The sequence below is a fragment of the Artibeus jamaicensis genome, unplaced genomic scaffold (genome assembly GCF_021234435.1).
Source record: "Artibeus jamaicensis isolate MK-2021 breed Jamaican fruit bat unplaced genomic scaffold, CSHL_Jam_final contig_685, whole genome shotgun sequence".
NCBI classification, from domain to species: domain Eukaryota; kingdom Metazoa; phylum Chordata; class Mammalia; order Chiroptera; family Phyllostomidae; genus Artibeus; species Artibeus jamaicensis.
The window spans coordinates 7,578,713-7,605,866 of NW_026521924.1; the positions used below are offsets into that span (position 1 = coordinate 7,578,713).

Genomic DNA, 27,154 nt, shown 5'->3' on the forward strand with positions numbered 1-27,154 from the left:
ACACTGACCAAATGGGTAGTGGTCAACAGTAGGAATGACTAATGAGGAATTCAAATGTCTTTCGTAACTTAATAATGTATGTGTCTTGAGTTCAGATATGAATCTAGTCACCCAATTTAGAAGAGAAAATATAGGCTCCTTTTGTCTCTTGTGGTGGTTATATTTCTCAAATGTCCTAACTAACAGCTGCTGCCTTTTGAGAGTCATGAAATAAAAGGGACACCAAGACTCTGACCTTCTTGACACTATTTGCAACAGCTTCCTTATGACCCAAGTCATCAGCAGAAAGTTCATTTCCATATTTGTATTCAGGATGAGCTTCTTCTTCTTGGTCAGCTGCACAAAAGACAAAAGAAAAAGCCATGAGGCCAAACGACCACCAGCAGTCAGAGGTTCTCTATAATCCTGGGGAACGTAAGCCCTTTCAGAGGAGAAGGAAGCCCAAGGAAGATGGGAAAACTGAATTCTGCAAGTGTTTTTCAGATAAAGCTCTCACTAAACCCTCATCAAGGAGGATTATCTTGTTTTTTTTCTCTTGCATCTCGCATGGTGTTGACCTGTTAGATGCTTCATAAATTCCTCTTATGTGAATGATTATCTCCACCCCAGAACTCTAGCCCTAAAAATTAAAGCCTTAACACCTCAGGAGTACCTGTAACCCATAAATAATACATTTTGATCTTCCATGAGCTCTAGATAAAATAAGAAGATATAAAAAAGGAAATACATTTAATAATACTGAATAAGGAGACTAAAATGTCCATAAGTCATTATGTGATCAAAAAAAGGAGAGCTCAGAAAGACTGTCCTGTTTCTGTAAGTCATCTGTCAAACCTGGTGAGGGTTAAAAGGCTCTAAATTCACTTCTCAGGCTCACGTCAGGGAGGAGCGAGCAGTAGGCGCTAAATGAAGTCGGAGCACGGGCGCATGGCCCAGACTGGAAAAGGAGGCACGGAAGTACTAGGTCCACTGGCCCAGGAAACTGATAAGAACTCTAGTATCACCCAACTTCACTGGTAAAAAAAGGGTCACCCATTAGAAAATGAACCACGTGCTGGTGTAAGATCTGGATTCCTATGATCTCCAGCAAAGAATTTGCCTAAAAACTAGACAGGACCCTTGAGGGACATGTATTGTTAAAAAAAAATACAAAAAAAAAACCCAGTGAAATAATTTCTGATTATGGACTCACAAGGGAAGTGAGCAGATCCATAACAATTAGAGATATTTTCAAAAGCATGTTTAAAATGTACAATGGAAAAGGCAAGAACAGGAGTAAATATAAACCTATTTCACTGATTTTAAGATGCCTTCCCCCACCCTCCCCCCTCCCCCCCGCACATTTTAATATAACTGATATTGCAATGTATCCTTCAGTTGATGGTATTTTAACATTACTTGGAAGTATTTTTCTTTTTTGGTCAAGACAAAATAGTGGTATCTTTCAACTAATGTTATATTGGATTCAGAATTTGAGACGTTGCTTATAGCAAGATGCTATTTCAGGCATGGGATAAAGGCGAGCAAAGAGAGACAGACACCTTCCTCCTCAAACTGATACTCTGATGAGGGGATATTCTAGAGGCAGATGATTAAAAACCAACCAACCAATCACACAAACAAACAAAAAACAAAAAATAACAGTAGGTCATACAGGCTTTGGGCAGGAAAACGGATTTGAGGAGCTGCAATAGGTCTTAATCTAGTCCAGTATCTTCATTTCACAGATGAGGAAATAGATTCGGAGCTAGGATGCGGCTTATGAGATCACACAGTAAGATACGGACGAGATTTCTTCAGGTTCTTAGCACAATGCTCTCAGCGTGACACTGGGTTTCCATGACCCACAGTCTATAACAAAGGTTTAAAAACTTCCCAGAATCACTATGAAATTTCTACTTTATACCTGCAGTCTAAGCTGCCCAGCCAGACATAAACAACTTGAATTCAGGGGTACGTTCCATACAAGTGGTAGAGACTTAATAACTACTTTAAAAGAGTTGTCTGAATGGATGTTACCATTTTTTGAGTGTGCAAATGCACACAGGCACACACATCAGAATGCTGATATCACCCATTGCTTGCCTCACAGTCCTGGAGGCCACCTTCCCTTCTGAATCTAAATCTAGCTAATGAATGGGCACATGGTTGGACTGAGAGTTTCTTCTCTTTTCTACAGCCTCTAGGCTGCCTACCCTCTGTGCTTGGTTTCCTCTTGCCTGCTCTGTCAAAGTGTTTAAATGAGAGACTCTAGTCATTCATAGGTAGTAGGATCAGACTGTGATGCCAGGGTAATTAGAGCCAACTGGTAGACTAGAACTGTAGCTAAGTATCACTCCAGGAACCTAAAATCAAATATATAACTGGTAAAGCAGAAACTTCTATGCCCTTAAAGAAAAATTCAAGTAGATTGCTCTACCCTCTTAGCTAATCTCCTACATCAATACTATCTCTTGTGATTATTTCTGTCAAAATTTAATAAAAATCTCAAGCATATTTTGAAATAACATGGGAGCCACCAGAGGCATTCTTTGCCTATAAGAATAATTAATATATTCATAAAAGTTGAGAAAGTACCCTGAAGGAGGATAAGTGGAATCACATTGACCATTATTTTAGATTAATGTGTATGCTCAAAAATTTTCATATCTTTGACTTTCATCAGTTACATTTTTCTCCTTCAAAAATTTTTTAACAACTGGCCCTGGCCGGTGTGCCTCATTGGATTGAGTGCAGGCCTGCAAACCAAAGGGTCACTGGTTTGATTCCCAGTCAAGGCACATGCCTGAGTTGCAAGCCACATACGTCTCCAGTTGGGGGTGCACAAGAGGCAACCACACACTGATGTTTCTCTCTCTAAAACTGTTGTTAAAATTTTTTAACAACCATTTTACCATATTTTTTGGACTATAAGATGCACCTACCCCCCCACTTGGGAGGAATAATGGTTGTTAAAGCTACTGTTAAGTTCTGTTTACATTTACACTGGTGAAATGTTATGTTATTTATGTTATTAAATATTTTACCACATTTTTTGCTTCAAAAATTTCCCCTATTTTCCTCTTCTAAAACCTAGGTGTGTCTTATGGTCTGAAAATATGGTTTATATAAAAAATTACAGAATTAAAAAAAATTAATTTTTTAACCACCATTTTACATATTTGTGCTTTCTTCACATTCCTGTATATTAGAAGGGCAGTACTGTAAGTTACAAAAGGAGTTAAGGCAATTCTGGGATTAAATCTTAGCCCCACTGCTTATGATCTATGGGACCATGAGCAAAATAAGTTACCTGTCAGCTTCAATTTCCTCATCTAAAAAATGAGTGTAATAATGCCTATTTCATCAGGTTGAATAGAGATCAGATGAGGCAATGATGTAAACTGTTTGATTTACAGCTGGTACCACAATGGTAGTTATTATTTTTTTCTCTTGTTAACTTATTCCATTATCCTTTAGTTTGCTTTACTGGATTATAGTATCTAGTATTGCCTTCATGTTTTTGATTACCAGCTATGAAGTGTCAGAAATTGTTTCTACCTAAGATTCATCTTTTCAAATTTTAGAAGTATTTTACTGAACTTTTCAATATATTCACTTCAATATTTTATTCTTAAATCTTGTTTAGGTTTATTATTTGCAAAAATGTACAATAATATAGTAGGCATTGTGGCAGACTGTTTTTCAAAGATGGCCGTCATAACATCTGCCATCCCACTTCTACGACGTGACCTTGCCTCTCACCCACCTCCTAGAACTGGGCGGGAGCTAAGTCCGATTTGGTGAATGACTGAAGGAGGAAGTGATGATGTCCCAGTTCCAGGCATAGCTCTTAAATAGTTTAGCAGCTTCTACTTTCTGTCTCTTGGAATAAAACTTGGCCCTCTTGCTGCACAAAGCCTAAACCACATGGGGGAGCCGCAGGGGAGTGCTTTGGGCAGTGGGCCCCGCTGAGCTCCCAGCAGAAACAACTGCCACCTGAATGAGTGAGCCATCTTGGGCAACTTGCCCAGCAGAACCTTCAGATGACTCCAGCCCAGATGCCATCTGCGGGCAACTGCAAGGGAAACCAACCTGCGCCCAGAGGATCCACAGAGCTGGAGAAAATAATGCTGTTGTTTGATGCCTCTCAATTTTAGGGTGATGTGTTCCATAGTAATAGATAACCGTAACAGGTATTGAGTAAATAATATCAGACATCTTTGGCCTTCTAGACCTCCCTTGTGATATAGAACACATGGAAGTAAATCATTATGACTTTTTTCTGGGAATGAAGTTCAAACCACAGTTTGCACATGCAACAGAAACCACTGTGGTGCAGTCTGTTCCATAGTTAGAGTTCTTGATTAGGGAGTTGTGAATAAGATTAGTTAATTCTCTGAGCTTTCAAGTTTTTACCTATAATATCAAACTCCTGAAGTCTACACATGAATTTCAGATGTTTACACAGCAAATGTAGAGAGTTTTCTACCAGCATTTCTCAATTATTTAGCCCAATGCCACCATATAAATTTAAGGTCCTGTGTAGCCAACAAACACAAAGTACAAGTCCAAATTATTTTGTTATACAATTCTCATGGCACATAATCAACAAATAACTATGAAAACATTCCAAACCTCTCAAAAGACCCATTTACAATAAAAAAAAATTAGGGTTGTGGCTATATAGCCAGAGCAAAACAGAAGCTAATAGCAAATATTCAAATATTTTGAACAACTGCCTTTGTTAAAATTACCCACCTGTATAAATCTAGCAAGCTGGTTATTTGAATGAACTTGAACTTAAAACTCTACTACTGGTTTTAAGTTTCCAATTCATTTTGTGTGTGTATACAAATCAATCATTTCCTCGAGGGTCTTTACTCAAGTTCCTTTCCTTTTAGCTTGTCTTACTACTATCATTATTGACAACACTGAAGTTCATGTTTCTGTTTATAGGAAGGGACTGCAAAATATTCCTTTTATGCCAACCCCTGCCTTCTATAGAAGTACTTTAAGGAGTTGCTGGCTGTGGATCTCTGCTGAACAACTGACTGCTCCAGAGGAAAGAGATGGATGAGTCACTAAACTCTTGTGCCCAGGAAAACTGAAGGTAATACTATTAGGAAAAGCTCCAAAAAATAACCAAAAGATTAAGTTTGGTACATCAGTACACACCTGACTGTTAAGAATTAAAACACTACATTCCATAAAAGGGTCCACTAAGACAAATTTTTCATCTTAAGTATTTTTGTGACATGTAAATATAAAAAAACAACTTACCATTTTCTGTTTCCTCCTCGTTGTAATCCTCTAAGATGTTAACAGGAGCGGCGGATTCTCCAGCCTCCATCATGCTTTTCAAAGCTTCGAGCTGCTCTAGAAGGAGAAGGTGACACGTGTTAAATCATGTACAAAACCTGGGCTTTGAGATCCACACTGAGAAGGAAATAAACTGGGAAGGAAAATGTACTGTCTGGGCTCCGAAGGGCTGTGCTCCTAAGGCCACCATCTCACCTGGTCCTGGTGGGTGGCCTTAAGAAACATGCAACGATCACATTATCTACACATGATGATGAACTACTGAAACATGGGTGAACGTCCAAATTTCCGGTCAGAGGTTTGAGAGGGGTGCTCAGTCACTGTGGAGGATTTAAGTCTTTTTTTAAAAAAATAGCTACTGTTTATTGAACAATTATGCACAATTATGTGCATTCAATTGTCAGAACCAATTTATCAACCACTGCCATTCACCCGCATTTTACCGAAGACATTAAAGCTTAGAGGGGTTAATCAATGTCAGAGACCCTGGAGTTCTGAGAATTTTTCATGGGCTCCCTCTATGTCTACTTTGCTTGACGTTGTTCTTCCCACCCACTCTGATAAATCTAGATTGTCTGAACAATCTGCAACAATAATTCCCTCTTCTTACAAAAAGCTTTTCTGATCAACTAGTCCCTGAACTAGCTGAATTTTGGCTGGTAATCCCTTCCCCTACTCCAGCTAAAATTCTATGAAATTCTGGCCCCTTCCTTCCCCATGACAGATTGTTTCTTAGCTCCTTCAGGAGACTTCTTAGGTCAAACATTTTTGTTTGTTTGTTTATTTATTTATTTCTATTTTAAAATCTTTTTTTTTTCAGTTACAGTTGCCATACATTATTGTATTAGTATCAGGTGTACACCCCAGTGATTAGACCCTACATAACTTACAGAGCAATCATCCTGATGAATCTCACACCCATCTGACACTATACATAATTATTAGAGTATTACTGACTATGTTCCCATGCTGTACTTTACATCCCATCACTGTTCTGTAGCAACCACTTGCACTTCTTAATCCTTTCACCTTTTTCATCCATCCCCCAAAACCTACCACAGTAGGCTACCATCAGAATGTTCTATCTATGAGTCTGTTTCTGTTTTGCTTGTTTATTTTGTTTTTTACTTTTATTTTTTAAGTTTTAAAGATTTCATTTATTTATTTAGAGAGAGGGGAAGGGTATAAGAAATAGAGGGAGAGAAACATAGATGAGCAAGAGATATATCTATCAGTTGCCTCTCATAGGTCCCCAACTGGGGACCTGGCCCATAACCAAGGCATGAGCCCTGACTGGGAATTGAACCAGCAACCTTTTGGTTCACAGGCTAGCACTCAATCCACTGAGCCAAACCAACCAGGGTTACTTTATTTTTCAGATTCAATTGTTGCAGGATATGTATTTTCTGTCATTTTATTGTTCGTATTTTAAATCTTTTTTTCCTTTTTAAAGGAGATTATTTTGCATTTCATATAATACTGGTTGCATGGTAATGAACTCCTTTAGCTTTTTCTTGTCTGGGAAGCTCTATATCTTCCCTTTGATTCTAAATGGTAGCTTTGCTGGATAGAGTAATCCAGGTTGTAGCTTCCCATCACTTTGAATATTTCTTGCCAATTCCTTCTGGCCTGCAAAGTCTCTTTTGAGAAATAAGCTGACAATCTTATTGGAGCTCCCTTGTAGGTAAATAACTGCTTTTCTCTTGCTGTTTTTAATATTCTCTCTTCATTTTTAAACTTTGGCATTTTCATTATGATGTGTGTTGGTGTGGGCCTCTTTGGGTTCATCTTGTTTGGGACTCTCTGCACTTCCTGGACTTGTATGTCTATCTCCTTCACCTTATTAGGGAAGTTTCCTTTCATTATTTTTTCAAATAAGTTTTCAATTTCTGGCTCTTCCTCTTCTCCTTCTGGCACCTTTATGATCTGAATATTCATATGTTTAGAGATGTTCTGGAGGCTCAGCCTATCCTCATTTGTTTAGAAACTTTTTTCTTCTTGCTATTCTGACTGAAAGCTTTTTTCTTCCTTGTGTTCCAAATTGTTGATTTGATTCTCAGCTTCATCCCACCCACTGTTGGTTCCCTGTAGATTTTTCTTTATTTCACTTAATGTAGCCTTCATTGCTGCTCGGGTCTTTTTTATTCAACTGGGTTTGCCTGCGGTTGAAGTACCTAATGAGTCCTGGAACATCCTGATTACCAGTGTTTTGAATTCTGCATCTGATGGGTTCCTTATCTCCATTTCGTTTAGGTCTTTTTCAGGAGTTTTGCTCTGTTCTTTCATTTGGACCACGTTTCTTTCTTTTTTATTGTTTTATTAGTTCTCCCAGTTTCCCCCTGATGCTCTTTCCTGCCCCACTCACCCACAACTCCCACAGTCAATCCCCACCCTGTTGTCCATGTCCATGGGTCATTTATACCTGTTCCTTGACTGGACCCTTCCCCTCCTTTCCTCCCTCATAGCCCTCCCCCTTCCCCTCTGGTCACTGTCAGTCTGTTCCTTGTTTCCATGCCTCTAGCTCTGTTTTGCTCATTGTTTGTTTTGTTCATTAGGTTCCTCTTATAGGTGAGATTGTATGGGATTTCTTTTGCTATATTTCACTTAACATAATGCTTATTTCACTTAGCATAATGCTCCCCAGTTCCATCTATACTGTCTGAACAGTAGGAATTCCTCCCTTCTTTCTGCTGCATAGTATTCCATTGTGTAAATGTACCACAGTTTTTTGATCCACTCATTTACTGATGGCATTTAGGTTGTTTCCAGCACTTGGCTATTGTAAATAATGCTGCTATGAACATAGGGGTGCACAGGTTCTTTTGAATTGGTGTTTCAGAATTCTTAGGGTATAATAGCAGCAGTGAAATCACTGGATCAAAAGGCAGTTCCATTTTTAGTTTTTTTTAGGAAATTCCATACTGTTTTCCACAGTGGCTGGGCCAGTCTGCATTCCTGTCAACAGTGCACTAGGGTTCCCTTTTCTCCACACATCACCAGCACTTGTTTATTGATTTGTTAATGATGGCCATTCTAATAGATGTGAGGTGGTATCTTATATATTGTGGTTTAAATTTGCATCTATCTGATGGCTAATGATATTGAGCATCCTTTCATATGGCTTTGGGACCTCTATATATCCTCCTTGGAGAAGTGTCTGTTCAGGTCTTTTGCCCATTTTTTTGATTGGATTATTTGTCTTCCTGGTGTTTAGTCAGATAAGTTCTTTATATATTTTGGAGATCAAATCCTTGTCCAAGGCATCATTCGCAAATATGTTTTCCCATGCATTTGGTTCCCTTTTCATTTTGATGATGTTTTCTTTAGCTGTGCAGTAACTTTTTAATTTGATGCAGTCCCATTTGTTTATCTTTCCTTTATTTCCCTTACCCTAGAGGATTTATCAGCAAAAATATCGCTGTGTGCAATATATGAATTTTTACTGCCTATATTTCCTCCCAGGACTTTTATGATATCATAGCTAATATTTAACTCCTTTATCCATTTTGAGTTTATTGTAGTGTATGTTGTAAATTGCTGTTCTAGCTTCATTATTTTGCATGTAGTATTGTAGTTCTCCTAACACCATTTGATGAAGCGGCTATTTTCACTCCATTTTTTGCAGCTGCCCTCTTTGTCAAATACTAACTGACCATAGAGACATGGGTTTATTTCTGGGCTCTCTATTCTGTACCATTGATCTATGTGTCAGTTCTAATGCCAGTTTCAGACTGTTTTGATTATACAGTAGCTTTATAATATAGTTTGACATCAGGTATTGTGATCCCTCTTACTTTGTTGTTCTTCCTCAAAATTGCCCAGCCTTTGTGGGGTCATTTTGGTTCCATATAAATTTTTAAAATATTTGTTCTAAGTTTATGAAATATGTCATTTGTATTTTAATAGGGATTGCACTGAATCTATAGATTGCTTTGGGTAGTATGGACATTTTGATTATGTTAATTCTTCCAATCCATGAACATGGTATATGCTTCCATTTATTTGTGTCTTCCTTAATTTATTTCTTCAGTGTTTTGTAGTTTTCTGAGTATAGGTTTCTACCTCCTTGGTTAAGTTTAATCCTAGGTATTTTATTTTTCTTTTTGTTATATCAAATAAGATTTTTTCTTGATTTCTGCTTCTGCTGTTTCATTGTTGGTGTACAAAAATGCCTTTGATTTCTGGATATTGACTTTGTATACTGCTATTTTGCCAAATTCACTTATTAAGTTGAGTAGTTTTTGGTGGATCCAATAAGGTTTTCTATGTACACTATCATGTCATCACAAATGATGACAGTTTTACTTTCTTCTTTCCAGTTTGGATGCCTTTTATTTGTTTTACTTACCTAATTTCTGTGGCTAGAAGTTCCAATACTATGTTGAGTAAAAGTGGTGAAAGTGGACACCCTTTTCTTGTTCCTGATCTTAGGGGAAAGCTTTTAGTTTTTGCCCATTGAGTGTGATATTGGCTATAGGTTTCTTGTATATGGCCTTTATTATATTGAGGTATGTTACCTCTATTCCCACTTTGCTGAGTGTTTTTGTCATAAATGGGTGCTGGATTTTATTAATGCCTTATCAGCATCTATTGATGTGATCATGTGATTTTTGCCTTTCATTTTGTTTATACAGTGTATTATGTTTATTGATTTGTAAATATTGTACCATCCTTACACCCCTGGGATGAATCCCACTTGATTGTGGTGTATAATCTTAATGTGTTGCTGGATCTGATTTGCCAATATTTTGTTGAGGATTTTTGCATCTATGTTGATCAGAGATACTGGCCTTTAGTTTTCTTTCTTTGTTGTGTCTTTACCTGGTTTTGTAATTGGGATAATACTGGCCTAATAAAATCAGTTTAGGAGTCTTCCTGCCTCTTGAATTTTTTTTTGAAATAGTTTGAGAAGGATAGGAGTTAGCTTTTCCCTGGCTAACTAGTAAATTTTGTCTGTGAAGTCATCTGGTCCAGGGCTTTTATGTGCTGGAAGTTTTTGATTACTTCTTCAATTTTACTAGTTGTTATTGGTTTATTCAGTCTTTCTGCTTCTTCTTGATTCAGTTTTGAAAGATTATGTTTCTAGTATTGGTCCATTTGATCCAGGCTGTCAAATTTCTTGGCATATAATTCTTCATAGTAATTTATTGCAATCCTTTGTATCTCTGTGATATTGGTTGTAATTTCTTCTCTTCTGTTTCTGATTTTATTTATTTGGGTCCTCTCTCTTCTTTTCTTGATGAGTCTTGTTAATGTCCTGTCAATTTAACTTTTTGAAGAACTAGCTACTGGATTTATTGATCCTTTGAATTGTTCTATTAGTCTCTGGGCTATGTTTCTTTGACTCGTCCTGTTTGCAGCTTCACTGTCTTGGTTTTTATGTATTAGGTAGAGCTACTGTGTCTTTCAGGGTTGGTAGTATGGCCTAACATAGTAGGTGTTCTTTTGGGAACAGTGGCACTGCCTTGAAGATCACTGAAGCTGAACACCTGAGATGCAACTCTCCTCCACTTACCATGTGGGCTGTGTATACCCTCCTTTTGTAGTTGAGCCTTGATTTCTATTGGCACATCAATAGGAAGGACCTGCCCCTAAGTCTATCCCCTATAAAGATTGATAGTTGAGCCTTGATTCCTATTGGCACATCAACGGGAAGAACATACCCCAGGTCTATCAGCTGGAACCACCAACCACTGACTGCTGACCACTGACCACTGTGGAGGATCAGCTGTGTAGTAGCTCACTCCATACAGCAGGACTTACTGCAGCAGGGCTCTGGTGCCCTTTGAGTCTACCCCTTGAGTGTGTCACTTGTGAAGGTTATTGGGTGGTGATGCTTCGACAGGTCTGAAGCTGTCCATTCAGTGCACTGGCTCTGCAGCCTCCTGGGAGGTACAGGCCAAGGTCAGCTGCCACCTGTCTTCTGCCTGGGGCCACCCAGCATAAGTTACAAAGTGATCTGCAGATGGCTGCTACTTGTGTTGGGCTTAGAAGTTCCCAGGAAAAGCCAAGCTGTGAGCCATAGCTGGCTGTTGCTAGTGCCAGGCATGGGGCCAGTTTGAGGTATGGGGCACGCTGGGACCAGATGCTGCTTATTTGAGAGATGTTAGGAAATTCTGAGGCATGAACTAAGGCAGGCCATTCACATGGAAAAGCCACTGGAACGGCTTGGGTGGGTCTGTAAGTTTGGTGGGGGGGTCTCAGAGAACACCAAGGCGGGACAAATAGTGTGAGCAGATTGCTAGAGACTCAAATATGGCCTCCTGCTGGCTCTGTGCAGGGAGGGCTCATCAAAGGAATAGTGGCCGCTGCCAGCACTTCTGTCTGGGAGAAAGCTGTTCCTTCCCTAGCACTTGCCCTGATGCCAGATAACATAGTTCCTCCCCATTTGTCACTGGTGCCTTTGAAGCTGCTGCCCCAGTGCTAGAGCTCAGAGGAGGTGAGTCTGAGTAAGTCTATGTGTGGGCCCTTTAAGAGGAATTGCCTGAAAGTCCAGAAGACCTCTATTCCCCTCAGTCTCAATCCCCACTGGTTTTTACAGCCAGAGTTATAAAGAGACTTATCTTCCCAGGACTGAAACCCTAGTGCGGGGCCTGATGTGGGGCTGGGACCCCTCATTCCACAGGGAGGACCTCCACAGCTGAGATATACTTCTGGATTTTTATCTGCCACGTGTGGGTGTGGGACCAGACTATTGGGCATCTCCACTCCTCCTACCAGTCTTAGTGTGGCTTCTTATTTAAACCCCTATTATAAGTCTTGATAACAAAAGGCCATAATTGGGGGACAATTCAGGTGAAGTGACCGAAAAGCAACATGCTCACTGAAAACTGACAAAACTTCAGGAAAACGTCTATTTGCAACTGCTATAAACCAGGGTTATTACCTTAAATCTGTAATAAATCCTTATAAGTCAGTAAGATAGAGGCAAATCATTTTCAAAATGGAAAATGGGTAAATCATAAATAGTGATAAAGAAACTAGTTATCAAAGACATACAAATAAAAAATTGAAGTATCACTCTTCTTCTATTATTGGGCACACATACTATAAAAATGGCCAATAGCCAGCAGTAGGAATGCTGGGATACAAGCAGTCTCACATATTATAGCGAGAGCATAAATTCATACAACTTTTCTGAAAGACAGCATAACAGTGAGATTTCTCTTTCAATCTCTGTATGTGCACACACACACTCTCATGTTTACCTAGGACCCCTAGATCGGTATGGGTCACATGAGCAAGCTGCAAGGGAAACTGCTCGAGAGGGGTTTAGAGCACATAGAATGATAAACTGCTGGTTTCTTATGTATTGATGAATTCTCAAGTGCCTCTTCCACTTCTCATTTCTCCTTGGGACTCCTCCCAATTCTGTTATAGGAATATACTTTTCCCAACGCAGAAAGGAAACTGAAAAGGGAATGTGGCAACTTCGCTTCGAAAAGCATGTGTAACATCACCACTATGCCCCTTCCCCCTCAAATCAGTAGTGTTAAAATGCATCGCATTCCAGAGAGCTGAATCGTTGAAAATAATGTCGGTATGCTTCCATCACAGATGCTTGTATTTGACTTACTTTGTTCAACCTCAGGTTTCAGTCGTTTATTTTTGATGAGTATTTTTCTTTTGAGGTCATTGGGAGAAGGCAAGGGCCTGCCTGGTTCGAGCTAGAGAGAAACAGAAAAGGCTGAATTAACCAGGGGCTGTGGTTCTCCGTTCTCATTCCCAGCCCAGAATGAGCAAGAAGGCTTCTGAGTTATACCATCCACACCCACTAGATGGCAGTCAGCACAGTTTTATGATTTCCTTCTCCAACCCGAATTAAGCCCACTGTATCCAACTTTGCCTTTGACTACTGCTGCACACTTGACGTCCACACAGCCCCTAGGGTAGCAGAGCTGTTCCACCTTTCCCAGTGAAGCTGCATCTGACCTGGGGTGGTTTTAGGGAAGGAGCTCTTGTCCAACCTCTGGCTTTGCCCCTTTTAAATATCTGGTGAGGTACAAAGAATCATTGCTCCAGATCAGGTCAGAACTGGCTTTCCCAACTACAAGAGTTTCTGGACCCCCTCCTCATCCCCACCAAGAGTTCGGCAGCACAATAAGCCTGTCCAACCTCAGGCTCCTGCCTGGAGCAGTCCAACCTCAACACTTGGGACTGTGGTCTTGTAGGTTCAACAAGGAAGGAAATGGTTTTAATTACTGAAATCTGGCCACTACTATGGTTTCATCTGCTTAAATTTATGTCTGCAGAGGACGTGTCCCTTTCTTCCATTACCTCTAATTCATAGATCTGTGACATATCTAGCCATTAATTTCCCATTCCCCCATCCATCCATCTATGTATCCACCCACCCACCGACTCATAACCCACCCACTCTAACCCATTCATCCTTCCAGGCACCCACTTATTTTCAAAACTAATTTTTATACTACTTGTTATATGCAAAACACTCTGCATTCCTTTGTCTATGTTGTGTTAAATAAAACACTTGGCTGAAATTCTGCTTCCTTTGGAAGCCTGTTGTAAACTGGTCTACTCCCTAGCAATCTCTCTTGAACCTGGATACCTGCGATAAATACTCAACACGGTACAGGCCACCTTCTATTTCAGATATGTTTTTACATTTGTGTCCCGGGTACCCACCCCTCCCCTCTCCCACCTCCCAACCCCCTACCATATCCCACGATTGACAGCTCTTCAGTTTAGGGAGCAGGTCCTGTTCCAATTTACACCACTTATGCTTCTCATAACACCCTTCACTTCACTTTTGTGTGTATCACTTCACAAAAAACACAGTGGTCTTTCCACAAAAGCTAGCACCTTAGCCCAGTGAAAAAATAAAATAAAATAGAGGGCCTAGGTGGAACAAAATGAGATAAACTACCAGGGATGTGTCTTAGTGGGTTCCCCTTGAATCAGTCTGAGACAAGGATTAAAACACAGGCAGTTTGTTTGGGAAGCTGCCCCAGAAACTCCAAGAGGAGTAAGAAAATGAACAAAAGAAGATGGGCAGCCAATCGAGGGCATGTTACCAGGCAAGTTATCACTCTGGGTAAGTGTGGAAGGGTCCTGTGGGGAACCTTGGGGACAGTGGGAAACATGTGCTCAGGGTTACCCCTCCTGAAGAGTGAGGGAACATGGGTGGGGGTGTTAATTCTCTGGCACTTCTGGCCTGTCTTTCACCCATGGGCACAGCAGGGTCTGGTGACCAGAGGTTTCCTGGGGGTGTGTGGCAGGCGGAGGTGGGAGAGGGGAGAAAGCTGCAGGTGCTGGCAGTCGGCTGCACGTCAGCCCTGCACAGAGAAACAAGTGATCTGTGGACCTGACAGGGAGCCTGCAGCTATGGCTTCAGTAAACAAGAGCCAGGGAGTGGGTTCAAGGGATGCAAATATCCTTGTCTCCTTTTTTTGTTGTTTTTAGCTCCCATAGATCACTTTTGAAAAAGCTCACTCACTGCTCAACCACTCACTGTGTTCACAGGTAACATGAAGCACCTTCCTTCCCCTCAGTCATCGTAATGTTCTACTGCCACCTCATGCTACCGTGTTTGGGCCCACCAGCGAGGGAAAATTCTATTACTGCACCCTGTTTTATACTTTAATCCTGTTAGCTGTCTTGCTACTCGCAAGATTAGTGACAGTGGATCTTAACCACTTGGGATTCTGGATCTTTGAAAAAATATCACAAACCCTCTGGAATGTCTGTGTAAAAAATATTGTATACAACTGAAAGTAGTTCACAGACCCTACAAAATCTATGGATGGCCCACAGGTTAACAATTCTTTGCTTGATGAAGGAATTAGTGGGTAAAAAAATGAAACTCAAAAAATATACATATAACATTGCCCAAGTATTTACTCTAGAGTCGAGAACTTGAACTTCAGGCTCCTATGACTTCAATTTGTGAACTTCCTGTAGCAACAGGCTGGAGGGGGGCAGGGCACATGTAACTAGAGCCGAGAACACCTGCTGAGTCTAAACCCTCAGCCAGTGGGCACTTCATGAAATTTTAGGACAGAGATATCAGAAACCAAAAGACCCCAAGATCTTCTGAATTACACTGAAAAAAATGTGTATTTTATGTCTGTCTCTACACATAAACATGATGAAAGCATTCTGTACCAACAAATTTAAATAAATATGAAGATGTTTAGTATTAGTCCTCCAGCACTACTTGACCCCTCAGAAATGAATTCCAAAACAAATCCATTCATGTTAGCAACATGGTTAGCTAAAAATACGTACTGGATGGGATTCAAGCGCTTGTTTCAACAGGAGATCCCCAAATAGATCTTCGCAATATTTGGACATCTTGTACTGTTGATATTTGCTGGAAAGAAAGAACTGGCATTTGTAAATTCAAACATCCATTAAACATGTACGAAGAAACACGCATTCCTAGGTGATTAAAAAAATCTCCCATTCTACAAAATGCTTGATTGTCCTCTTGATGTTAACACAAGATGTATTGTTACATAACACAAATTAACCAGCGTCTTTTAAAAAAGTAGATTCTGCCCTCACTGTAAGAGCTGGAAAACAGAATAAGAAATGCCTTTCAAGTTCACAAAGTCTGATTTCAAATATATTGCCAAGTCTTCCAACTCAATGTAACTTTGGGCAAGGTGTCCTGCTCTGCCCATTTGTTTAAAGAAAGCATTTCCAAAACTCATTAAGATGACTTAGTTTTTTTTTTTTTTTGAGGTAGGGAGCGGTAGTGGATTGGTGTTTTTTGTTTGTTTTGTTTTTTTGCGTTAGACTGTGTTGCATAAGACCAAACACACTATTTGGTTATTTAAAAAGATACAGAGCAGGTGTGGAGAATGGGCATTAGGAAATAACCCTTAGAGACTTGGAGTAGGCTGAATTATTATACCTGCAGTGATTTTCAAAGGAGAGAATTACAGGATATTCAGATGTGACAAATGCGGTTTCCTTGATGGCTTGAATAACATCCTTTAAAGACAAAAAAGTGTTAATGAGAGAGAAAAGAAAAAAAATCAGCTCCTGAAACCAATCAGAGACCACTAATTTGAGCTTTTCAGAAAGTCGATTCTGGCAATTCTGATCCGGAGAACCCATTTACCTTGATACCTGTACAGGCTGAATGCCCAGCAGATAAACCCAGGTGCAGTTAATGGTCAATAATAATTTTTTTCACAGCTACCTTTACTTCTCCAAAATTATGCTACTGTTAACTCACAATACACTTCACCTACACGTCAGACTAGTTCCTTGCTCAACAATCTGCCTAGACGGAGGATTCAGAGTTCACCTTCTGGCTGAGTCGGGGAGCTTTCGGCACAGCAGCTTTCCCAACAGACCGCTACTCTGCTCCTCCCCTTGGGGAGAAACATGTTGGCAACAGCCCATGGACTGCTGGAAGCCTGTATTGACTTTTCTCTGCAGCTGGGAGTCAGTCTTGGGCTAGATTTCTTTAACTTGATGAAGACTCCTGGGAACTGATGTGACATCTACAATATCCCTTGCTTTGTGTTGGCCTGGTGACATGGGGTGGGGGCAGGGAAGAGGCGCTCCCTGGTTAAACAGCATGGGGGTGAAACACGGAGCTGCTCTAGAGGCCCCTCTCTGAACTGAGACCTTGGTCACTGGAAACGACCTTTGGTCACTGGAAACGACCTTTGAATGAGCTGAACACGTCCCGGCCACGATCTCTCACGGCAGAGAGCTGGCCCCACTCTCTGCTTAGTTTGAGAAAACATGGCTACCAACCAATGCTTCTACAACCAGAGATCGTATTTGATAAAAAATTCCCCAACTTTGTTAACCACGGGGCAAGTCCCATCCTTCCATTAATAACAGTTATCCAGAGAAATCTGTATGAAATGAAAATGCCCTGGGTTAAATAATCTTGGGTATTTTATTGAACAATCTATGGCCAAAATGGTCCTTTAGTTATTCTCACTTGAAGATTCTTCCCTGGCGAATGTCTGTGACCTTGACTGTCCACTTGAGCTGACCAAAGAGTTACGCCTTGAGGAAAATCTTGGCTTTATCTCTGGGTTCGCTTTTGCTCACCTCCCAGCTGAGGGGGAAGGGCCTTCTTTTCAGCTAAGCTCCTTACTGGGCTTGTTAATTCTTAAAGAGTTCACCAAGCCTTCCCGTCAGTGTGCCTGGCTGTGCAGAGCCATGGCTTCCCACCCGGATATGCTCTTGGTACTTCTCAGGGAGCACAGTGGTCAATTCATTGCTGCTCAAAACTCTCCAACATCTTGGCTAAGAAAAAGGATGTGTACAAGAGTGTTATGGGCATAAGTCGCCTCTGGTGATTTGCTACCTGTGAGCAGAATTGGGAGCCGCTGCTCTAAATGTTGCAATAACTACTCGGAGTTGTGCCAGACTGACAGAGAGCCCCATGCACTGACATAGCAGCCAAACACAGTATTTCATTTTTGACTTGTCTTTTGGCAGGATATTGTTGTAACACATTGAGGAACGTTCCAGGAAACCCACCTTGAAATTACACACAGAGATCACCGAATGGCCATTACTGAGACGCCTCTTTGTAAAACTGTACGTTTCCCTCCGTGCAGACCCTTGAGGAAAAACCCCTCCCTCTGGTGTCAGTCCCGGGAATAACTTTGCTTCTCTGGACCAGCCAGTCTGCGTGCATTTCACAAGTCCTGTGAATCATCATGTTTTTGTCCTTGCACTGAAGTGTAGGAAGTTCAGGGCTCAATTTGAGGTATCGTTTGACAGTTTATAGAATTTCTTGGTGAGAATTCATAAACTGATCCCACTATCTTATTTTCTTACCCTTACAGGCACTATTAGTAATCTATTGGGTTAGCCAAAAAAAATGTTTAGATTTTTTGCCTAAAATAAAAGACACATATTTCATTTTCAATAATACCTTTATTAATTTGGATATTTTGAGTGTGTTAGCCACCTTCCACTATTGGTTTATAGTGGGTGGAGGCCAGGGGTGCTGCTAAACATCTTCCAATGCATAAGACAGCCCCACAGCAAAGAATCATTTGGCCAAATGTTAACAGTACCAAGACACTTCGCAAATAACTGTTTGACATGTTCACTTAGTGACAGCACCTTCTCCATACACTGCACACATCTTTTTCTGCATTTCAGCTGTGTTTTTACCTTTCCTAAAATAATAAAGCCTAATAGGTCAAAATGTTGTTTATTTTCTTCCATCTTCAATATTGAAATGGCTGCACGAAAATTCTCCAATTTTGATTTTTTTTAAAGGCACACTGATAAGACAGCTGTCACAATACAATCTAACAAAACTGTTTGGAATTAAGTTAAAGACAACTAAGCACTACTAGAGCCATCCTATGGGGAAAAAACTAAACGCACTTTTTCGCCAACCCTGTGTTTCATTTTCTGTATTACGTTTATCTTTTTATGCCACTTTGAAGTCCTTCAGAAATAATGCAAAATAAGTAAGCAAAGAAAGAAAAAGAAAGTGTAGACGAAGTTAAAGACTACTTAAAGAAAGTGGAGCCACAAAGACTCTGCCAGAGAAACTGCCTTTTAGAGCAGCGCCTGCACTGGAAAGCAGGAAAGTATCATGCAGGAGACGCTAAGTAGAAGTAACATTCCCCTTGTTTCTCCTCAAAACTGGAAGAAAGGAATACAAAGATGAAATGCTTCAGAAAGTAAATCATATGTTTTCTCCATGCCACCTATTTCCGTAAGAGATAGGAGGGGCTATGGCCATGCGATTTTAAAACTCACCTTGAAGAGGATATCTGTGCACATCGCCTTCCCGTGAGTTATTATCGGTTCCTGGTCTTCACCTTTCCCATCCCAACAGTCGAGTTCCACACACCTAGGAACACAGCGAAACCACACTATCGGACCCTTCCGACAAAACAGTGTGTGTCAAAATTAAAAGAAGACACCAAAATAAGTAGTTTTCTTATAGAAGTAGAAAATAGAATGAATTAGATGACATTATTTCGCAGCATATGCAGGTTAAAATCACGTTATTCTCTTGGTCAGTTTGGTATTATCAAAAAGAGACCGTCAGGGGTTAAAAGTCACTTTAAAGATATGAGAACCAGTGTGGTTCTGGATGGAATTCTAGTTGTGACAAAGCTACTATAAAAGAAAATTGGGGGAATTGGAGAAATTCGAAAACAGACTACGTTTTAGATGATGTTAAAGAATAATTTAAAAATTTTGTTAAGTGGGATAATGTTTCTTTTGCCATAAAAGAAAATATTCTCGTTGTGTCAGCAATTTGTATTTAAGTATTAAGAGACAGAGATACTGATGTAGTTAATTTCTTTTAAAATATTTCCATAGTCAAAAAGATGGCAGGCTAAGAAAAGAAGATATAGGTTACGGATAACCAAGAGAAAATCAGAATGTAAATGCATTTCTTATTTTTCACTTTTGTCATATTTTAAGCCTCAAATATTTGCCAACTTCTGTCAAAGAAAAACAATTTTCCATAACCTTTATTCTCTCAGAATTTAAAAAATGTAACATTCAAGCTAAATTTGCAAGTGCCTGTGACCAACAGGGAGCAGCATTACTTCCTAAAATATACATTTTTTTGTAACTTTTAAAGGATATTTTAAATTTACAGTGGAAAATATCTTTTGACCCACGGGAGGACTCTGGGCCTTTGAGGAACAGATATGGTTGTTCCTTTCTCCAGGTTAAATGAGCACCACAATCCATTGAAGAGGAAGACCAATGTTCACTTCACTTTGAGTACTACTTCGTTGTTTTAGAGAAAAGCAGAAGTGCGTCATATATATAACAGCCATCTTGAGTTTCTGACCTGCACCCAGCCAGGAGAACCTGTCTGTACATTTCTACTGAAGATTTCCCGCCAAACTGCCGGCCAGTGAGATAGGTGTTGTGGGAAGAACTGATGAAGTAGTGAGCCAGAGGATGGTCCATTTCTTGGTAAAGTTCTAAACGATCTAGGAAGACAGGTGCATTTTCGTCCGACATCAGATATCTGCAAAATCCATCACTTGATATAAGGCCTAGGGGAAAGAAGAATATCTTAGCAGACTGGTGGCTTTGTTAGATATTCATCTCATGTATTATTCATGGAAGCTGAAGCAGCTTACACAGGAGGAGTAAAAACATCATACGCTCTTTCCCAAGAACTTTCATTATACCAAACTTGAACAAAATAACATAGTTGCACAATGTAAGTAACCTAATGCACTGACAAAGAGGTAGCATCCTGCTTGCATGTCCATGATGGCAGAGCACACAGTTCCCTGAGTTCAGAAGCCTAGCACCAGGAGCTGTGGTGACCAGAGGGGTCAAGGGGACCTTGGCTTTGCCACTCACTCCTTATGCTCCTGGGTCTCAGCTTCCTCTTCTGTCAATGGTGGGGGAGGGGTGAGTATTGGCAACACTGGTTCCCCAGGACTTTCAGCAATGGTAACTGAGCCCATGTATAAGAGGCACTCTTAAACGACTGGAATGGAAAGTGAGCCAGGTTGCTCACTTGGTTAGAATGCCATCCACTATGCCAAGGTTGCAGGTTCGATCCCCAGTCAGGGCACATAAAAGAATTGATCAATGAAGGCACCAATAAATGGAACAAATTGATCTCTCTCTCTCACTCTTTCTCAAATCAACTTTTTAAAAAAGGAATACATTCAACTATAAGGCATGATTGTTCTCACCAGACTGGAAAAGCAGTTAGTAGACTCTGGAATTAATTCAGTTTTCCCATTTTATCTAAAAGGCAGGTGTAAGACCGGTGAGAAGAGTTTACAGTCATCATAGAAACGTAGCCCCAAGAACCACTGCTTCCTTCAGTCACACCTTTCTGCCTTGGGGACAGGACCCACAGTAACTGCAGGAGGGACATTCAATGTTTCTGCATCTTCTGTCCTATCAGCCGTGACAGCTTCAGCTTTTTTGTCTTTATGTCAGCACTCACAAGTCATAAACTGGCTTCAAGCTTACAGAAAAGTACAGATGATAGCAAAATACGTTGCTGTGGACCTACACCACAGCTTTGTCAGGTTGTAACATTTGACCTTACTTGCTTGACACTTGACACATGACCATGGGTGCCTCTGCAGGGCCCTGTGTGTCCCACCCTCGATTCCACGCAATCCCATCTCCTCACTCCAATGTGGGCCACCACTACCCTAGTTTTTGTGTCTAATGCTCCCCGAGTGGTTTTGCGACTTTACTGCATAATCCAAACATTAGGGAGTTTTAAATATTTAAAAATTTATGTAAAAGATAATCCCACTCTTTGCATTTGCAACTTGCTAGTTCCACTGCATATTTTCTTGGGACTCATCAAGTTAATATAAATACCTCTTATTCACTTATTTTTCACTGAATAATAAATAGTATGTACAGTAGAATATATAGTAATCCATATATCAATACACCACAATTGATTGTCCATTTTTCTGTTGGTGAATATTTAGGTCATTTCTAATTATAATTAAAAGCACTGCAATAAAAACAGGTGCCTCTGTCTCTTGGGCACATATACTTATTCTAAGAGCAAGTACTTTTTGTGGTACAAAAGTACTTGCTCTTAGACAGATGCAGTGGAATAGAAGAAAAAGACAAGCCCTGCCTTCGTGAAACTCATATAGTATGGGAAAAGAACAAATAAATTAAAAAAATAAATATAAGTATTACATAGTGTCAAGAAAGTGCTAGAAGGAAATAGGAAACAAGCAATGAAAGTGATCAAGAATGATCAAGATGCTGTGTTAGATATGTGCCCTCCAAAACCCCCTGTTTTGAGGGGGTCATATTTATACATGGGGAGCAAGCCACACACACATCTGGGGGAACCCCAGCCCAGGCAGAAAAATGAGCAAGTGCAGAGATGTAGGAGGAGTGTGTGACAAAGGGCAAGGTTGATGGAAAGGAGGCTGGAGAGGCAGATAAAGGCTACGTTACTTGGGCTTTCATCTTCTCTCGGTACTGTGGACTTTATTCTAAGTGTGCAGAGAAGCCTTTGGAGGGCTTTGAAGGGTGAAATAACATGATCAGATTTGGTTTTGAAAGGTTTACTCTGGCCACTGCATGGAGCACAAATTGTAGGGCCTTTGAGTAGAAAGGAGATTAGTTAGAAGTCAACTGGAGTTGTCCCGGGAGAGATGATGTAGGCTTAGCCAGTCTGGTAAAAGCAGAGATGGTGAGAAATGATTTATTCGGAATTTATTTTGGTTGCAGATGTTGCTGATGAAATAGAGCTGATATGGAAGAGCAAAAGAAGTTGAGGAGGGTTCCAGGAGTTCTGAAGTGGAGAGCTGGCAAATAATGGTATGGATTTCTAAACTGGGAAAGGAACAGGTCTGTGGGCGAGAAGAAGCTACACATGATGTATGTACACAGCTGAAGTGCCCATTCAGCATTCAGATGGAGTGTTCTACTATGTGTCCGTAGAGGTTAAGAGTGAAGAGTTTCATTGGGAAGTCATGGGTGTGTAGAAGAAACTTAAAGACACTGGTCTGAACAAGCTCTTCTAACGAGTGTAAATGGAGGAGAGACCAGGGGACTGAACTTGCAGAGCAAGAAGTATCAGAGTTCTCTAGGGTACATATTGTACATGGAAGTAGAAAGACTGAGTTGTAGGACAGGTATATTTTCCACTGTACTATTGCCAAAATATTCATTAAGATGGTTGTACCAACTTTTGCCTCCACCAGAAATTTATCCAATGCCTTTTGCACCACATTCTCACCCATACATGATAATGACAGACTTTCAAATACCCATCGTCAGTGAAATGGTGAAACTTCTTTTTATATGTATTAGTGATGATCTCACAGACATTTAGGCCCCGGAAGAACTTTAGAAATAATCAACAATGTATATCTATCCTAACATCTGTCACACTGCCAAGGAACTGCTAAGTGTTTCTTCTTCAACCGATCACATCTGCCTTATTCAGTATTTTTTAAACTTTTATTTATTGATTTGGGGTGGAGTTGAGAGAGAAAGACAGAGAGAGAGGGAAACATCGATTTGTTATTCCACTTAATGATGCATTCATTGGTTGATTCTTGCATATGCTCTGAGCAGGGATCTCCACCCTTGGCACAGGGGATGGTGCTCTAACCAACTGAGATACCTGGCCAGGGCCGTATTCAGTTTTGAATCCCCATCATCCAGCACAGTGCTTGGTACAGCCCTGTTAACCCTTTACAAACTTTAGGAAATGAAGGTAGGGAGATAAAAACGACTCGAATGGCTGCATGAAACCCATCATCTTATAAGCAGGGTAACTGAGGCCCGGAAATATAGCTCCTTGCTCAAGGTCACACAGTGGCAGGGTAGCAACAAGAATCAAATACTGTGAAGTGCTCAATTTTCTATAGAGCCACACTCTTGGTTTAATCACATGCAATGTAGCATAAATTGCGATACTCGGAATGTTGATAAGAGAGGTAAGTAATGAAGCAGTCTTGCTGAAGATGCGTATTTGGGGCCCTTGCAGAGAGTGTCAATATATGACTACAAACAAGGGAAAACTCTACTGGACTTAGGAAAATATCGGGGATGAGGCCACGTGTCACTGTGAGCCAGGAGTGTGTATAAACAGGTTGTACGTGGGTGCAGAGAATGTGTAAATCTCTCAGTCACATTCACTGAGACACAAAGTAAAAAGAACTTCTATTCTAAAGAGGAGGAAACTGCAGCTATGATACTCATGGGCTTGTGGGACAGACAGAACTTGAACCTAGATCTCCATTCTCTCTCCACGGAGACAAGGCCAGAGGCACCCGCTCAGGTATCTCAAAGTATTCACTGTCCAGTTACATTAGCCTCATCCTTCCCATCAGTGGCAGGTGTTTCCCACTGTTAGGGATGGATCTTAAATTTTCTCTCCAAGCCTTTCCTTTGTTGAATATTGGCATAGACCACACATTGCTTCCAAAGTTTTATTAGAAGTTGAGAAGGTTTAAAAACCCCACCAACTTTCTAAATTGATTCCTGACTATTTAATTTCATGTCCGTTGCATTTATCTTCCATACCTCAAGTCAAATGAGGGGTGAGGAAGCTCATCAAATGGAGAATGAAATGCAGTAGGCTTGGCAAAACAAAAGGGAGAAAAAGAAGGTATAAAGTTTTATAGGAAATGGAATACGTTTCAAAGACTGCACACAGAGACTGGCTTTGGCATTTTTACATGTTAAGCATTATGCAATATGAGCATTATATAACATAAGAAAGTACATGGGGAAATACCACTATAACGTGATTAATAGTATAGCAATTTAGCTCTGGCTGGTGTAGCTCAGTGGATTGAGTGTGGGCCTGTGAACCAAAGGATCGTGGTTCCATTCCCAGTCAGGGCACATGCCTAGGTTGCAGGCCAGTTCCCTGCAGGGAATACACCAGAGGCAACCGTACAGTGACATTTCTCTCCCTCTCTCCTTCCCTTCCCCTCTAAAGATAAATAAACAAAATCTTTAAAATAAACAAACAAATAAAAAGAAACATTAGTACAGTACTTTAACCTTTTCAGGCAGCATGGAGAAATTCTGATGTGAGATAGAATTTATACCAATTTAAGAGCAAAACAAACAAACAAAAATCATCCAGTTACCAATCCTTAGTTCTAGGGACTTCCAAGGCATTTAAAGATACTTTTAATAAAAGTCCAAGGACTTTAAAAGTTGCACACATTCTTATTGCTTGTAATAAATATTTTTTTCTACTTTTATTACCTTTTTGCTTCAAGTCTTCGTCAGGCTCATACATCTCAATGATCTGCATCGCCCTTTTAGTGTCGTAAAACGGGAATAAAATTTCATTCAGTCGAGGGTCTCGTTGATGCTGTGATGAGAAAGTAACTCCATTTAGGCTGACATTTCCTACCTTTGCAATGTTACACACTACTCAAGTTTGTAATTTCTAAAACAAGATGTATCCATAACATCACATTTATAGTTACAAAGGTAGGATTTCACTGCCTTCCTGTCTTTCTCCCTAAAATATACTTCCCAAAACTCCAAATATGGAAGGACTTGGTTGCTTCCCCTCACTAAGCTAGAGAGACAGAATAGAGAGTATACTTTGTTTTTCCTTCAAAAATTGAAGGTCATGCAATAGGGTGTGCATGTCAACTGTCCTGTCTTCTTCATGTTATAGTGCAGGTTAGATATTTGGCATAGATGTCTATAAAAAAAGTGAAGTAAAAAGTCTTTTAAAGAAAAGGAAAAATGAGTGCAAAAATCAAAAATCCCAAAATAGTTCAAATAGATAATATACTAGTTTAAGTGCCAAAACAAAAACAATAATAAAATCTACTAACACAGGTAAACATCATTTCATTTCCATTATATCTTTCTGCATTAATAAAAAATTTCTTGGGCACTCTATATACTTTGTTTTCTTGAGTAACTATTTATCAAAATGAACCAATTTTAATAATGGTGAAAATTAATCAGCACAAGGCTATCTGCAAGCTATAAACAGTATGAAAATCTGTATTTAACTGTCGGTAGTTCAGAAACTCTATGAAATCAGAATCAGTTTGCCCTGAGGAAATTCTCTGGGCAGACAGTGCATGAATGATTGAGGGATTCAGATGGATGGTGAGGTCATGCCTTTTTAATTGGCACTTAGATGCTCATGGTACTAATGAGGCATCAGGAACAATGATGTTCCTGCAGTCTGTCATTCTGACTCCACAGCAATGAGGAAACCAATTCAAGTGACTGACTGAGTCAGCTACAATCCTGTGTGTGTGTGCATCTGTCTCTCTGTATATACCTGGAGGCAGCGGGTCCATTAAGTTCCTTTCCTGTTCACTATGCATTAAAGTACCAAAAACACTGCCACTCCGGTCATCCATCAAATCAACAAATAAAGCAAATTTCAATGGAATAATGGCAGATACACAGATGTGAGCAAAACCTGGTCAGTGGGTAGGCCTTTGGCAACAACTCTTTACCCAAATATATGCACAGACTTTTGAAGAACACTATTGAAAATGTATTTAAAGAACAATTGTTAAACGTTCATATGGATTTCCCTTCCTCATTTATTTCGAGATGGCAATCTGAAAAGTGGGTTTCACCAAACGAATGTCTTTGGCCCACAGAACGTTTGATGTAATTTCCTAACTCACTTTCGGCCTAGCCTGCTCTGGCCCGCCCACCTCCCCACCGAAATGAGTGTTCACTCAGAAGGAATCAACATCGTTTTTGTCAGTTTATCCCAATGAAGCATGCTTCTGCTGTCATCTAAGAAGTTACGGTTCACAACATGCATGCATGTGCTAGAGCAGAAACTGCTATACTAAGAACAGGCCTTGAGACCATAAAGAACAAAAGTGATGGGATGCACAGAGAAATCAGGAGGTGACCATGGAGAGCCAGGCAAGTGGAGGCATGCGACACCCGGTTTAGGAAACGATGGCGCCATGCAACTCTAGAGCTCGCTATTCCGGGAAATGACGAGCGCCGCCCTCAGGAGAACACACTGTTTTAAAAACTCTTTAGAGGCACATTCCTCCTCTGTGACTAACAGAATGGAAGGTGATGAATGTGGGATGAAAGGTCCTTTTTAGACCCCACTGAAGTTATGGGCCAGGTCGGTCACTGTATTTCTCGTCCTTACTAAAATTAAGTATTTTGATTTAATGATATGCTCAGTGGGTAAGTATCCTGGACTCGTGGAGATGATGGGGCAAATCCATATGAATTAAAAAGTGAGAGGAAAAAGGGATTCAGCTAAAGGGGAGAGAAGAGACTAAGTTAGGGAAAGGAGGATGGGGAATCCAGACATTCTTATGTGTTTTTTACAAGACCATAGCATGTGGTCTGTGAATGGCAACAATGGCACCACTGTCACCTGGGAGCTTCTTAGAAATGCTAATTCTTGGGCCCCTCCTCCGTC

General features: G+C 40.3%; 1 protein-coding gene across 9 annotated transcripts in view; it reads right to left on the minus strand.

Moving 5' to 3' along the window:
- The window catches only part of PLCB4 (phospholipase C beta 4), a 380,642-nt gene that overhangs the window by 63,417 nt on the left and 290,071 nt on the right, over nt 1-27,154 (minus strand). For all 9 annotated transcript variants that reach the window (XM_053671143.1, XM_053671141.1, XM_053671142.1 and 6 more), the window contains 8 exons: nt 24,979-25,087; nt 20,081-20,291; nt 19,024-19,117; nt 16,181-16,260; nt 15,550-15,634; nt 12,878-12,968; nt 5,263-5,358; nt 236-336 (listed from right to left, as the gene is read on the minus strand). In XM_053671143.1, coding sequence (XP_053527118.1) covers nt 236-336; nt 5,263-5,358; nt 12,878-12,968; nt 15,550-15,634; nt 16,181-16,260; nt 19,024-19,117; nt 20,081-20,291; nt 24,979-25,087 — 867 coding nt within the window. The remainder of the gene's footprint in view (nt 1-235; nt 337-5,262; nt 5,359-12,877; nt 12,969-15,549; nt 15,635-16,180; nt 16,261-19,023; nt 19,118-20,080; nt 20,292-24,978; nt 25,088-27,154) is intronic.